Source organism: Coregonus clupeaformis, chromosome 27, assembly GCF_020615455.1.
Source record: "Coregonus clupeaformis isolate EN_2021a chromosome 27, ASM2061545v1, whole genome shotgun sequence".
NCBI classification, from domain to species: Eukaryota; Metazoa; Chordata; class Actinopteri; order Salmoniformes; family Salmonidae; genus Coregonus; species Coregonus clupeaformis.
In genome coordinates this window covers 33175844-33191997 of record NC_059218.1, presented here as the reverse complement: position 1 = coordinate 33191997, position 16154 = coordinate 33175844, and the positions used below count along the sequence as shown (strand labels likewise).

General features: G+C 41.4%; 2 protein-coding genes across 2 annotated transcripts in view; both read right to left on the bottom strand.

The window, feature by feature from the left end:
- Positions 1 to 6148, bottom strand: part of LOC121541827 (pyruvate carboxylase, mitochondrial) — a 107796-nt gene extending 101648 nt beyond the window's left edge. Inside the window, exon 1 of the mRNA XM_041851141.2 lies at positions 5818 to 6148. The gene's annotated coding sequence lies outside the window, so the exon portion shown is untranslated. The remainder of the gene's footprint in view (positions 1 to 5817) is intronic.
- A 2298-nt stretch (positions 6149 to 8446) lies between these two features.
- Positions 8447 to 16137, bottom strand: LOC121541829 (calmodulin-1). The gene is made up of 6 exons (XM_041851143.2): positions 15723 to 16137; positions 14328 to 14358; positions 14086 to 14229; positions 11331 to 11437; positions 10967 to 11102; positions 8447 to 9944 (listed from the first exon to the last, which is right to left on the bottom strand). The coding sequence occupies exons 1-6, from the start codon at positions 15723 to 15725 to the stop codon at positions 9916 to 9918; spliced, it is 450 nt and encodes a 149-aa protein (XP_041707077.1). The 5' UTR covers positions 15726 to 16137; the 3' UTR covers positions 8447 to 9915.
- Positions 16138 to 16154: the final 17 nt, after the last annotated feature.

Genomic DNA, 16154 nt, shown 5'->3' with positions numbered 1-16154 from the left:
CTGGCTCCCCTTCCTCTGCGGAAGCATAGTTCCCGCTCAGCCCAGTCAAAACTGTTCGCTGCTCTGGCACCCCAATGGTGGAACAAGCTCCCTCACGACGCCAGGACAGCGGAGTCACTCACCACCTTCCGGAGACATTTGAAACCCCACCTCTTTAAGGAATACCTGGGATAGGATAAAGTAATCCTTCTACCCCCCCCTAAAAAAAAAAAAATATATATATATTGTAAAGTGGTTATCCCACTGGCTATAGGGTGAATGCACCTATTTGTAAGTCGCTCTGGATAAGAGCGTCTGCTAAATGACGTAAATGTAAATGTAAGATATCACGTTTCAACAGTAGAAGTAATTTTTTATATACAAAATGAAAATCACTGGAGGACATCTTTAACCTCTATTACAGTACACTCTGACCACAGACCTCTGGCCTAACTCTCCACACCCTGTAAGGTCACCATACCAAGTGACTAAACAAGACATTAAATGTGCATCCCAGGGGTCAATGACAAAAAACAGTAAGTGGAATTTAAAGAAATAGTTTGGTAAACACTTTCCATCTGAACAAATAGTGACTGCGACTGAACACAGTAGGGGTCGAAGCTCCATGGGACGCAGACAGGAAAGGAGTAAAAAAAAGTAAAACATTCCAATTCAGAGGACCTGTAGAGGAGCTCAATTAGGCAATACTTGATTCATTAGAAAAGGCCAAGGGGAAATTAAAATCGGGTTTGAACTTGAACTTAACAAGAGTTAAATATAAATTGTTGAATGTCCAACTGCCTCTAACACACCACACTAGCGCACAAATCAATCCAAACCCTTCAGAGTATCTGAAGACTGTTGGCCTGTTGATGTGACAATATCATGAGACTGGTCCTCCGATACAGCAGCAGTGACCTCTAGTAGCTCCAGCATAACACAAAGCTCAGTCGTCCATGGTCCCACCAGTTCTACAGATCAAGGAAATACCTAATCTGTATAAGTAGTGGTCACATGAACAGGCTAACCGATCAACACTAAGAGGTGGATCTGGTTAGATACACCAGAATTCAATCCAAACACTAAAAGCTAGGCATAAACAGCAATGGCACGTCCACTGCTGTGTTGACAGGAGCAAGAGATTGTGATAAGCCATATCAAGTTCAGTACTTTGTGATCCAAAATATAGGACATCAAATGAAAAATTCAGTATCATAAGGGCACTTCATCATAGTTGTACCTGCACTGCATGATGAAAACAAAACAGATTTGGCCAAAACCAAACAATATCGCACAAGTGCACATTGCAATAACAGGTTCAAAGGTTTTAAAAAATAAAAAATAAATGAAAAAGGGCAGTTGGCAGGAATGCTCTTTTGATGTCAGATTCCCTTGTTCACAAATATTTGTTTTGCCTTGCGGACAAATGATAGCATTTATTATGAAATTCTCATGGCACGGTCATTTTGGCATTAGAATAAAACCAAACAATTGATAAGCAATCCCTAACCTACATTACTCCAAATGACACCCTTTATTTATAACATCCTCAATAAATGCAGGTAAACGAACCTAAGACTTAACTATGCTCCCATGAATAGAAATGACTTGAAAATAAAGCAAAAGGAAAGAGCGGAGGTAGAGAGGTAAGCAGAGAGGGGACAAAAAAATTAAATGAGGCTAGTCTGTGAGGCTGAATGAATGGAAGTGGGCCAAATGAAAGAGGATATTCTTGACGACATTCCTCGTCCAATCAGTTGTGAGACATGTTAAAAAGGCAGCTTATTGTAATACAACCTAGCACATTGTCTCCAACTGTAATTTGACCTGTCAACCATTTCTGCCCAGTTTTCTCCCTACAAAAATAAGCTGCAAACGTATTTCAGGCTGACAGAGTGTGTTTGCTTTATGGTTTAATGAGGGCTCTGGAGAAAGTCTGGCACCAAGGAGCTCACATCAGCAGACTGACCTTGTTGAACAGTCTCTCCATTTTTCACCTACAGTGTCTTCTTTCCAGACAAGAGAAATAGCCTAGGTCTCACATTGTAAAACTTGTTGGCTATTCTAATAAATTGACTCCTTTAAATGAGTTAACACTACACAGAGAACTTTCATTAAGTTTCAGGGATTGACATTAAGGTGTTGCCCTATTGCCTGGGGAAAGTAAAATGAACAGTCGCGCAAGTTGAGCCAGCACTGAGGTTGCCCCATTTGGGCAGGTAATTGAAAACAAACAAACTGCAAAGAATTCCAGTAGCCTAAATCTGATCTTTCTGGTTAATCTCGGGTCATATGGCTATGGGTCATCCTTTTGTTTTAAGCGAAAGAGACAATTTATAGCAGTCAAGCAAGTTTAGCCTGCTCTGAGATTTTTACTGATAACCAAAATGCAAAGAATTCAAGTACTGAGTTTCTGATTCCGCCCCTGTTTAGGTGAAAGGCAGCCAATATGGCACTTCTATATGTAAATAACTCATTTACTTTTTCGACCAAGTGATCATAAGTCAGGCAACCAAAAAAATACTCCTGATTTACCAATGGGCCTTTCAAATGTAATGTCAATCCCTGGGTTTGACAAACCAACCTATAGCGTAGGCCAAGGGCCCGAGGCTTCACTGCTACCATGTCACTGTTCTTACCCAAATATTGCCAATATGTCACTCACATAAATACATAGGCCTACACAAGGCCATCATGCATACCCTGATGACTTTGAAAATGGGCCACAACAGGCAGAACAAGGTGGTTTACATTTTCCATAAAATTAGCCTACATGTAGGCAGGCTTAGTCTCTGTGCTGGTCTTTCCCACTCCACAACAGACACACCAGAGTCGTGAGACAATATAATAGAACATGTTGGGGCAATTAATTGGTCTTAAAACCAGATTACTTAACACACATTAAAACACTTAGTTCAACAAACACTGATGTGGCATAGAGTAAATGGCTAGCACTAGGCCGATAGCCAACTAACAAAAACAAAGTTGTAGCCTGTTCACTACTATCATTACACAAGTTTAATTGTATTCAATTTAGAGGCTGAATCCTAAACATTATGGAACACAGTACCCAAGACATAGGCTACTTGTGTTGATAGCACTGAATGTAACCAGAGTGCAAGTGTAGCAAGTTGAGGTTGTTGTTGGGTAAACCCCCTCCCCCAAGCAGGTATAAACATACATGAGGTATGGAAGCGGTGTTGAAGAAACAAAGCCTCAACTTTATCAACTCATCTGGAACAGATCCGACATGCACTTGACAACGAACACCTTCATTCAACAATTCATTTTATTTAATGTTTTATTCTGGGAAACATGGGGAGTTGGTGACATTTATTTTATTTTCTTCACATTTTGCCCGCAATAATCTTCTTTACAGTAATACACAATTGTAGTACAAGGAGTCCATGTTGTAGACTACCATTAAACAGATGAGAATGACCTCTGACCTAATTAGAAAAGTGTTGCAGGAAGTCTACCTTTGACAAGGTAGCTGAACAGGTTTCTGCAATAACAATAACTCGCTCGAGTGGCACAAAATGGAATATAACGTTGCAGATAAAGTTCAGAATGACAATTTCACATACCATATCTACAAGACCTGCATCACTATACTGAGAGCAATGCTGTTTCTATAAGGATGTATTTAGGCGTTTTTGTGCATGTTTTATCCACGCCCTGGCACTGCAGAACGAGCATGAATAAGTTCATCGCTGCTTGGGTAAGGTCTCAAAACCAAGTAAAATCGGCAAGCAGATACCTATAGACTTCCAGTCAATGCACTAAAGCTAGTTAGCATTGGCTCGCGAAATAACTTCCTTCACACTTGACACAGACATACAAATGTTATCCCTAGGTCATCCGACTCTGGGGAAGTAGATAAAGGGCCTCATTGCCAAAAATCACTAAGTATCCTGTTAAGTTTGATTATGGTTGATCATTCCCTTTAAGACAGTACATGCAAATACACTGCAGGTGGAAAACAAATAGGCTAGCACGAAGAGCATGCCATATTTGAACGTAGTCTCTTTTCCAGCGATGTGTTTGGTATGCTGTAAGCCTGGCAAGGGTAACTTGAACCTAGGCCTAAATGGCATCGGTAACCATGACATTCAAAAACCAAGTCTAGCAATGTTGCAGACTGAAAATGTAGGGACAGCCATAGCCCCACAGTTACTTTTGCAAATGTTGAATAAAATGCCATTTGAACTTACTCTACCCATTGTCAGCTGATTTCTGCCTGTGGAAATGACAAAATATCCACAGGAATGTATTATTAAACAGACTTCAAAATGCAGGTCTCTGTGTGTGGCTATTATGATTTGTTTGCGCATCACCTAAGGCACGTTACGTGCACAAGACGGAAGTAGCCTACATGTATGCGATGCATGCATACTAACTGAAGTCAAGCAGGTATTGACATGGTTTTGCGCATATGCCAGGTGATAGAAATCTCAATGGCAGTTCAGGCGCTCTAAAAAGTTGGGTAAATAATACTTTCCTGCGGATATTTTCTCAAATTATGACCCGAATAAAGACCAACCGCAGCGTAAGTACACGTGATTTTGTTCAACATTCTGACTTGTAAGTAAACTTAAAGTGTTTGCAGTGCTTTATTTAAGATTATAAACCGGGTGGTTTGGGCCCTGAATGCTGAGTGGTTGAAAGCTGTGGTATATCAAATCGTATATCACATGTATGACTTTTTTTTACTGTTCTAATGACATTGGTAACCAGTTTATAATAGCAATAAGGCACCTCAGGTGTTTGTGGTATATGGCCAATATACTACAGCCAAAGGCTGTATCCGGGCACTCCACGTTGCGTCGTGTTTAATAACAGCCCTTAGCCCTGGTATATTGGCCAAATACCACACACCCTCGGGCCTTATTGCTTAACTGTATACCAGAAAGCTGGTATCACAGTCTGATTTAGTCTGATTAGGCAAGGACAGCAGTTGGTTGGTAAAATATGAAAAGTAGAAACCATAAGAAAATATCACAATAGATGGTTGGGACTAATGCACAATAGACTATGCCATGGCAGTGTTCTTCAGACTGGTCCTGCAGACCCAAGCCAAGGGTCTGGCCTGCACTTCGGACTGGCCTGCACTTTGGACTTGTCTACACACCTCATGGGTCCCGAGGACAATAATTGAAAAACACTGCTAGGACTATGAGTCAGAATGAGTAAACAGGAGTCCAGAAGTTAGGCGTTGTTGCATGCTATAAACCAGATTTTATTAGAGAAACCTTTCCAGACATTCCCACAGATACAACATGCACATGAATGAACCTTTCCAGTTATTGTTCCACTGAACGCTTGACTGATTCACCAATGTGCTTGTTGCAACACCAAAGTCAAGGTTCTTCACTGACAGAAAGAGCAAACAAACCAATATCAATCAATGTTCTCACGTTTGACGTCGTCTATTATTTGTCAGAACATAGAGAATATCTGCATTACTCATTTTTTTTACTGGAGTCCAAAAGTGCATTGTCGCGGAGAATTCTAAATGGCTAGTTATGTTGAAATGTCACCATAATATGCGGGAGTTGTCGGCTGCATTATCCACTTTTGCACGGTGCTTAGTATGCAGCCACCTCACAACCAACTCTCCAAATCAACTAACTAGCCTGCATCTAGGGCTAGTTGGCATAGCTAACTAACTAGCTTGCTAGCCAACCAACTGTTAACTAGCTAGCTAGCAGCTCTGTATCTGCATGCAAAAACATTGCAGTATGATGGATATTGGCCAACTACGTCGGGATAAGCAACGAAAACAACTCCCAAATTGTCTATTTTTCTCTAAGACTTGTAACGGGGGAAAAAACTTACCTTAAAGTCTCAAGTCTACAGTAGCACGCTTGAATCGCTGAGTTATAAAGAACGGGCTTTAAAGTCTCCCAGCTAACGTTCAGTTGCTATCTGACATTAGCATGGGTGTTGGTGTGGCGCTTTTGACTGTTGCTGGCAGCTCGCTCTTCTCTTCAGTCAGCGTAAATTAAGCTAGCTGGGTACTGTGGTCCACCTCGGTACATGTGGGTTTTTATGATTATTTTTTTTCTTCTGTGCACCCTAGCTAACAGTCCTCATTGATGGCTGAATAAAGTCTGGGGTTTAAAAGACTAGCTAGCTGTCTATATAGCCAAGACATTTAAACCCATTCAACCACTCACCCACCCCTTGGCTACCTGCTATTGGTTAGCTTGACCATAACGCCCATTTAGTTTCCAGGGGTATATTCATTCCGCCAATGCTGTTGCAAAACGTTTCTTAAACGTAACGAAACGAGGAGAGGCCTACATGACATTGTCCAATAGAAACTCACGTTTGTTGCAAAACGGAAATGTTTGTATTAATGATTACACCCCTGGTTAATGTTTAGATTTAACGTGTGCTATTCGTAATACCCAACGTCAATCAATGTACACACACACCTGTTCAGCTATTGGTTGATGTGGTAGAGGATTAGTGCAAAGGGTTTATCATAAGACAGCCGGCTTAATACCACACAGCACTGTGAAACACAAATTGTGATATTTTTTGAGTAATTATAACATGCCACTGTTATTCATTATACATAAAACATTTTCACACTTCTGGTATTCATTATGCAATGAAGAGATCCTTAGGATTCGTAAAGTCTCTGGTTACCAGGTTAGCATTCTGTGTGTGTCCACCGACCCAAATTGATTTTCAATTAGGTACAGACCATAAACACAAGATGCACTACTATTGCACAGTAAACATTGCCAGCTATAAAGATATTTTTGCAAATGTGTAACTAAACGTTGAGATATTAAAACTTGACAGAATACAGCTACGAGGTAAAATACTGTCTTTCCATATTCTTGGTAGAATTGTCAAACACTTGCTTTCATTGCACAGTACAAGTATACAGTGCATTCATAAAGTATTCAGACCCCTTGACTTTATCCACATTGTTATGTTACAGCCTTATTCTAAATTGGATTTGTAAAAATATATATCCATCAATCTACACACAATAAAGCAAAAACAGGTTTAGACATTTCTGCTAATTTATTCCAAATAAAAAACGGAAATATCACATTTACATAAGTATTCAGACCCTTTACTCAGTACTTTGTTGAAGCACCTTTGGAAGTGATTACAGCCTCAAGTCTTCTTGGGTATGACGCTACAAGATTGGCACACCTGTATTTGGGGAGTTCCTCCCATTCTTCTCTGCAGATCCTCTCAAGCTCTGTCAGGTTGGATGGGGAGCGTCGCTGCACAGCTATTTTCAGGTCTCTCCAGAGATGTTCAATCAGGTTCAAGTCTGGGCTCTGGCTGGGCCATTCAAGGATATTCAGAGACTTGTCCTGAAGCCACTCCTGCATTGTCTTGGCTGTGTGCTTAGGGTCGTTGTCCTGTTGGAAGGTGAACCTTCGCCCCAGTCTGAGGTCCTGAGTGCTCTGGAGAAGGTTTTCATCAAGGACCTCTCTGTGCTTTGCTCCGTTCATCTTTCCCTCGATCCTGACTAGTCTCCCAGTCCCTGCCGCTGAAAAACATCCCCACAGCATGATGCTGCCGCCACAATGCTTTACCGTTGGGATGGTGCCAGGTTTCCTCCAGACGTGACGCTTGGCATTCAGGCCAAAGTGTTCAATCTTGGTTTCATCAGTCTGAGTCCTTTGGGTGCCTTTTGGCAAACTTCAAGCGGGCTGTCATGTGCCTTTTATTGAGGAGTGGCTTCCGTCTGGCCACTACCATAAAGGCTTGATTGGTGGAGTGCTGTAGAGATCGTTGTCCTTCTGGAAGATTATCCCATCTCCACAGACGAACTCTGGAGCTCTGTGAGAGTGACCATCGGGTTTCTGACCAAGGCCCTTCTCCCCCGATTGCTCAGTTTGGCCAGGCGGCCAGCTCTAAGAAGAGTCTTGGTGGTTCCAAACTTCTTCCATTTAAGAATGTGTTCTTGGGGACCTTCAATGCTGCAGAACTTTTTTTGGTACCCTTACCCAGATCTGTGCCTCAACACAATCCTGTCTCGGCGCTCTACGGACAATTCCTTCGACCTCATAGCTTGGTTTTTTACTCTGACGTGCACTGTCAACTGTGGGACCTTATATGGACAGGTGTGTGCCTTTCCAAATCATGTCCAATCAATTTAATTTACCACAGGTGGACTCCAATCAAGTTGTAGAAACATCAAGGATGATCAATGGCAACAGGATGCACCTGAGCTCAATTTTGAGTCTCATAGCAAAGGGTCTAAATGCTTATGTAAATAAAGTTTTTTATTTTATTTGTAATAAATGTGCAAAAATGTCTAAAAACCTGTTTTCGCTTTGTCATTATGGGGTATTGTGTGTAGATTGATGAGGAAAAACATGTATTTAATCAATTTTAGAATTAGGCTGTAACATAACAAAATGTGAAAAACATCAAGGGGTCTGAATACTTTCAGAACGCACTGTAAATGAAAAGGCAGGAGTCTTGGTATAGAAACACTGGTCAAAGAGTTTAATTAGCAATGGAATGCATAATCTCTCATTCTCCCCCAAACAACTTACAACTTTAAAGGGCAGGGGAAAGAACATGACAGCTGAACTGGCAAAGTCTTCAAAGAAATTTGACAAAGATCATGAACAGAAAGAAAATAACATTCATGACAGTAAGAAGCAAACTGGGTAATGCGAGGGGGAAACCGAAATATTGATGACAACATGAAAGGTTGTCGAGTTAAATATGCAATATGGCACGATCTGATGCATAGGGCAGCGACAACACATCAGACCGTGCCTTCCATCACATACACACAAGTTAGGTACAAAACCACAAGCAGCAGACTCTCAAATAACTTGGGATTCACCCTTCCACAGGTAACATATTTTCAAAATAGTTGTTCAGAGCAGGTTTGAAGTTAATTGCCACTTTTGCCCCTACTTTGTACTTATTTTGTCAAAACAAACCAGTAAAAAATAGTAATGCCTTACACCTTTGCGCATAAGTGAAATGTACATTAACTCATTACATGATTGTTAAAATGGCATAATTCATCATTTCTAACGAGACTGTGGTGGTGCTGAACAGAAAGACCAGGGGCATATTCATTACGGAAACCATTTAACGTTTAAGAACCAAAACACAAGTTGTTCTGTTTGCATCCGTTTAAGAAAAACATTTTGCAACAGAATCTGCATAATGAACATGCCCCTGCTCAAGCGTAAGAAAATGTTACAACATTTTGTAATGTCAGGACATAATGGAAAAATGCATGCAGCACCGCACAGGGGGTCCTTGGACAACCATGTTTTCTATACCCAAACGGTCAACTTTGCAGCCAACTAATGAGTTTGTAAGCATGCATTTAAGTCTGGGTACATGCTTAAATAGAAATGTAACAATTTCAAAGAAACATTAAGAATGCTAAAAACATATACCAAACATGCGCATACACGCAGAAGTACATTAGGGTCTATTTTATTGTTAAAATCCTGTCACCTCCCATCATGGTAATCCTAGGCACTTCTAAAAAGATAGCAAATATCTACAACCATAAATTGGCCATGTAATAAACAAACAAAAAAATGCAAGCAGAGTAGCACAAAAACATTCCCAAAGAAACAAAGCATGCATTTCTCTCTCCGTATATATTTTAGCTTGAAAATATTGTTCACATTATTTATTTTTTTATTCACCATTTTACTATATGTATGTTTATCTGTATATGTAAATCTTTTATTTTATTTGAGGAAAAACAGAAAATGTCAAAGAAAACAGCTTAAGAGAGGAACAATGAAAGGAAACGCTGAGCTTTATGCAGCTGAGCCTGAATCAAGCACAATGGACAGAGGGGGAAAGCAAAGAAACGCAAAGTAAAAAAACAAGAGGACAGTCGAGTGTTGACAGTGAGAGTGCTGCCCACTGTTTGGTCTTGTGGTGAAGGGTTCTTTTGGGTTTCCGGTTTTATTTTGCTGTCATCATCTGCACAAATTCTGAAAGACAAGATTGGAACCAACATTTGGAGGAGGCATACATTACACTGGCAAATGGTTCTCCATTCTTTACATTCTGTAAGATACCACTTGTGTCTTAGCTGAAGTGATCGACACACTGCACATGAGAGGAACCAGAAGAACAGCTGAATTTGGCCTAATGTCTCTAAAATATCAAGCATGCAAGAAATGCAATACCCAAGAGGAATTGTGGAATTGGGCCTGACCATATTTGACAGTGAATTATTATTATTTTTTATACACATTTGGGAGCCATCTCCACAACCACGAGTTAACAGAATCTAAACTGCGACTTGAGGTGCAAGTTGTTGAAGGGATCACAAAGAATTGTGGAATAATGCCATGGTTAATTTTTCATCAGAGCTGTATTCTGTTATCCATGCCTCGGGTGGTAGTTGAGAGCAAGGCTGAGGGCACTTAGATATCTTGATGTGATGATCAAATGTATTTCTGCACTCAGCTGCATGCCCTTCATTACGCTCTTCAATGTTGAACCTTTTCATTAGCATAGCATGTCCCAACAGTTTGCTCCATCTGCGCACACAGTTCATAATATGGAGCCATTCTCCAAACATTTACATTTGATTATTGCAGTGACATTTGTCAATAGTTGCCTTTAAAAAAACATTTAACAGAATAAATTACACAAAACTGACACTAGGAAATATAAGTAGCAGAGCAAAGAGGATGTGATGGTCAAAATAATGTTCCTTTTTACAGTAACAAGTGACTCAGCCACTCCATCTTGACCAAACAGAGGAATGAGAACAACGTTGTCTAACTGCAGCATTAATACCTAAAACAACCTGTTTTATATATTGCTATGACGACAACAAAACAAGGCAAGCTAGAATGCATGTTGTTGAATGGATTTAATCTGGTTTGACAGCATTCGTTTAGTACTTTTCTTGGCTTGTGAATGGACAATTAAATTGTCTGACTGATATGCAATGTTGTTCAGGTTAACGTAAGTGTAAGAGAGAGAAGATGGGGAAACTGACCTTCGTAGTTGACCTGTCCATCTCCATCAATATCAGCCTCCCGGATCATCTCATCCACCTCCTCGTCTGTCAGTTTCTCACCGAGGTTTGTCATAACGTGACGCAGCTCTGCAGCACTGATATAGCCGTTACCGTCCTGCAACAAGAAATCAATTCATTTTTTTGGTTTGCATTTAGTGTTAACTAACATGCAGATCTTATTACTGAGTGATTCCTGAATATGAAATGTCAAATAATTATGAATTTTGTCAACTCTGGAGAGGTTTGAGACATCTTTTGGGAGTGATGAAACCCATTGATTAATATTTGCACTACTATGACTGGTAAGAAATTCGAAAATATTATATTCCTCTGATTAGCTGACCTTGTCGAAGACTCTGAAGGCTTCTCTGATCTCCTCCTCACTGTCGGTGTCCTTCATCTTCCTCGCCATCATGGTCAGGAACTCAGGGAAGTCAATGGTTCCATTTCCTGTGGATGACAAAGATAAATGCTGTCACAGGAGGAAAACTGTTTTTCTTACAATGTTGGTATTTCAGCCCAATCAGATAATGCTTTGTGTGTTAATCTGTGAGGGAGAGATGGAGAGCATTTGTGACCCGTTTCAGGCAACTTGGCACATGTAGCAAGTCACGACTTCACAGGAGAGCCATTTGAAAGTTTTTTTTGTTGTTGTTTTTTGGCAGAAATGCCTTCTGGAACGTGAACTTTCTTGTGCCTTAATAAAAAACTTGTATGCCATCTGTAAGTACGAATAAAATTGTTAAATTACGAGCCTTGTTGGTTAAGCCACAGAAAAAGACAGCAACCTTCCCACTAGCCATGATTGGCTGAGATAATGAGTGGGGGGGGCAATGCAAATAGTCTGGGTAGCCATGATTAGCTGTTCAGGAGTCTTATGGCTTGGGGGTAGAAGCTGTTAAGAAGCCTTTTGGACCTAGACTTGGCGCTCCGGTACCGCTTGCCGTGCGGTAGCAGAGAGAACAGTCTGACTAGGGTGCCTGGAGTCTTTGACAATTTTTAGGGCTTTCCTCTGACACCGCCTGGTATAGAGGTCCTGGATGGCAGGAAGCTTGGCCCCAGTGATGTACTGGGTCATACGCATTACCCTCTGTAGTGCCTTGCGGTCAGAGGTTGAGCAGTCCACCACATTACCCCCTGTAGTCCACAATCATCTCCTTTGTCTTGATCAAGTTGAGGGAGAGGTTGTTATCCTGGCACCACACGGCCAGGTCTCTGACCTCCTCCCTATAGTCTGTCTCATCATTGTCGGTGATCAGGCCTACTACTGTTGTGTCGTCAGCAAACTTAATGATGGTGTTTGAGTCGTGCCTGGCCATGCAGTCATAGGTGAACAGGGAGTACAGGAGGGGACTGAGCACGCACCCCTGAGGGGCCCCCGTGTTGAGGATCAGCGTGGCAGATGTGTTGTTACCTACCCTTACCACCTGGGGGTGGCCCGTCAGGAAGTCCAGGATCCAGTTGCAGAGGGAGGTGTTTAGTCCCAGGGTCCTTAGCTTAGTGATGAGCTTTGAGGGCACTATGGTGTTGAACGCTGAGCTGTAGTCAATGAATAGCATTCTCACGTAGGTGTTCCTCTTGTCCAGGTGGGAAAGGGCAGTGTGGAGTGCAATAGAGATTGCATCATCTGTGGATCTGTTGGGGCGGTATGCAAACTGGAGTGAGTCTAGAGTTTCTGGGATAATGGTGTTGATGTGAGCCATGACCAGCCTTTCAAAGCACTTCATGGCTACAGACGTGAGTGCTACGGGTCGGTAGTGATTTAGGCAGGTTATCTTAGTGTTCTTGGGTACAGGGACTATGGTGGTCTGCTTGAAACATGTTGGTATTAGACTCAGTCAGGGACATGTTGAAAATGTCAGTGAAGACACTTGCCAGTTGGTCAGCGCATGCTCGGAGTACAGGTCCTGGTAATCCGTCTGGCCCTGCAGCCTTGTGAATGTTGACCTGCTTAAAAGTCTTACTCACATCGGCTACAGAGAGCTTGATCACATAGTCTTCCGGAACAGCTGATGCTCTCATGCATGCTTCAGTGTTGCTTGCCTCAAGCGAGCATAGAAGTGATTTAGCTCATCTGGTAGGCTTGTGTCACTGGGCAGCTCGCGGCTGTGCTTCCCTTTGTAGTCTGTAATAGTTTTGAAGCCCTGCCACATCCGACGAGCGTCAGAGCCGGTGTAGTACGATTCAATCTTAGTCCTGTATTGACTCTTTGCCTGTTTGATGGTTTGTCGGAGGGCATAGCGGGATTTCTTATAAGCGTCCGGGTTAGAGTCCCGCTCCTTGAAAGCAGAAGCTCTACCCTTTAGCTCAGTGCGGATGTTGCCTGTAATCCATGGCTTCTGGTTGCGGTCACTGTGGGGACGACGTCGTCGATGCACTTATTGATGAAGCCAGTGACTGATGTGGTGTACTCCTCAATGCTATCGGAAGAATCCCGGAACATATTCCAGTCTGTGCTAGCAAAACAGTCCTGTAGCTTAGCATCTGCATCATCTGACCACTTCCTTATTAACCGAGTCACTGGTGCTTCCTGCTTTAGTTTTTCAGGAGGATAAAATTATGGTCAGATTTGTTGTTTACCTAGCTAGGTTCATAGTTTACCTAGCTAGCTACATGTCTTAAGCTAAAGTGTACAACACCCGTTGAATATTGCCGGTGTCAGTAAACGTCGGCAAAAAGGTTTAATGAAATTGTTGCCAGCGGAGCTGGTTAGGCTGTTTTCATGTTATCCAGAGGTAAACAAATCATCGGCCAGAGCATCAAGTTCGCTCTGAATGCTCAGAGCGAAACGAGATGGGTGGGGCTAAAGCTTAAGAGGGTGTGAATGATGCTTAAATGGGTGTAGTCAAAGAAGAGCTCTTCACTAGATACCAAAACATTAAAAATGCAATTTTCTCAAAAGTGAGTTTACAAGTTTATCAACTTTCAAAGCAGAATTACTTTCCCCATTGTTCCTCAAAAATGCAGTGTATGATATACAATTTTGTAGCTCTGAGTCTGTACTTTTATCCAATGTAAAAAACAGCATTTCAAATTTTGCTACATAAAACCAAATCCAGGTGGTGAGTCACATTTGTGCTAGTGGTTGAGTCGCTCACCATCAGCATCCACCTCATTTATCATGTCCTGCAGCTCGGCCTCTGTGGGGTTCTGTCCCAAGGAGCGCATGACGGTGCCCAGCTCTTTGGTGGTGATGGTGCCATCTCCATCCTTATCGAACAGCGAGAACGCTTCTTTGAACTCTGGATGAACAAATGTAGAAGGTCACTCCACATCCATAATGTTGACTGAAACATCTGTAAACTCCTTGGTAATGTTTAAGCAAATATAGCCATCTTACCAGCGATTTGTTCCTCTGTCAGTTGATCTGCCTGAAAGCAAAAAACACAATCGTGAATGACACCTTTTGATTTTTTGGATTCTCCCTTCTTTGCACTTGAAGAAACTTTAACTAATTTCTTTCAAATGCCACCTACAATATTCTAACCCAATAGTTCATTCCCATATTATATCCTAGGCTGCCTAAAAATTACCCAGGAAAAAGGATAAGTAACTAGCGTTAGTTACTTGTGATGTAGAACACATGGCTATCTATACGTCCATCTTCAGTTGCAACATCGTATTATTAGCTAGCTAGCGTGCTAGCAAGTGATGTTCTGTCTAAAATTAGTCAGTCTTGCACCATATTTGCCGCAATGTTTGATCAGGCTGCCGCACAGTGCCCTAGAAAGCAACACATTGGATCAGGGGATATCCCACTGGATCTCAAATTAGCCACACAAATATATACTAGTAACGTTGCTTCACCAAGTTCGGAACACATTGAAGAAGCTAGTTTACAACACTTTGAGGAACCCAACTAATTGTTAAATAGACACACTGCTAACCGACAAACTGCAGATGATACGTTAATGTCTAGAAGGGATTCAGCTTTTGTAAAATTAACGTCAAAAGCATAAAAAGAAAAAACGAATTTGAGCTAACTAACCGTTTTCCTAACCTTAATCTTATTATCCTAACCTGCTACGTTCATTTTCCAAACCTCCTGCGTAAATTCTCCTAATTTGCTAAGAGAAGTCACATCTGCTGTTAATTTGACAAAAGCTGGATACTTTCTAGCCATGACCAGCGCTCAGGTCCAGCTAGCTAGCGTTAGCTACCTGGCTAGCGCATCATACTCGAGGATTGATAGGCTAGCCAAACTAGTTAACGTTAATTAACTACACAACTAGTTAGCTAGTGACTTTACAGGTAGTTAACTAGCGTGGCTAACTATCGAATGTTAATGTGGAACAAAGACGACAGTGACACCAAGCCAAGGTGGATAGTTTTGACAAACAGCCATACTAACTTTAGCTAACCAGCTAGCTAGCTAGTTTCCTCGTAGCGGAACTGGCTGTCTATGACGGACACAACTAACGTTAACCTTATTTGACGCAGATCTCTAGCTACCTACCACATTGATAATACATGTAATTAACGTTACTGTATCTCGTTAGCCATCATCATAATGTGAGTAACCAACAGTCTGCTGTGCTGGCTGTGGTTAGCTAACTAACTAATCAATCGCCCAGTTAGAAAGTAACATAGCCAACAAATTAGCTAGCCAGGTAGTGTAGCTTGTTAGCTAGATTGCTCTAATACTGTATGGCTGCACACATGACATGCATTTGTTTAGCCAATTCTATTAATCCAACGTGTATTTAATAAAAAATGTACAGCAAATGGAACTTACCATTTTGTTATGTTGCTAACGAGCTAGTTATGTTGATTTGATCTTGCTATCTACTGTACCTAACGAATTTGTAGATATGATAATCAAATTTTCCACAGTCCTACGCGCCTTTGCCGCTTCAAGTTGTGTATCACTCCGCTTTGGTTTAGATTTTAAACGGGACACTGCACTCCCTAGCAACTACGCTGTCATTATGGTCTCCGCGCAGCGAATATACATTTTTAAAGACAGAGTGGCACAAATTTGATTTATCTGCAACGTGGACTATTCTCTATTTTGTCCTTCACTAAAAAGTTGCGTTTTAAAGTATCCAATCGTGGACAACTTTCGTATTTGAAAACGAACTGCACAATGCTCTGAATAATGCTCATTCTCTATTTCCTTTGGAAATGTAAATTCGCTTATGTCTTTGTTTGAATGAGCTACTCGGGG

What these genes read in the sequence shown, in the direction of transcription:
- LOC121541829 (XM_041851143.2), bottom strand. An exon ending in AAATGAGGTGGATGCTGATG is followed by an intron (nt 11,438 to 14,085) that starts GTGAGCGACTCA and finishes TGTCATCCACAG; the next exon opens with GAAATGGAACCATTGACTTC. An exon ending in TGGACAGGTCAACTACGAAG is followed by an intron (nt 9,945 to 10,966) that starts GTCAGTTTCCCC and finishes CTTGTCTTTCAG; the next exon opens with AATTTGTGCAGATGATGACA.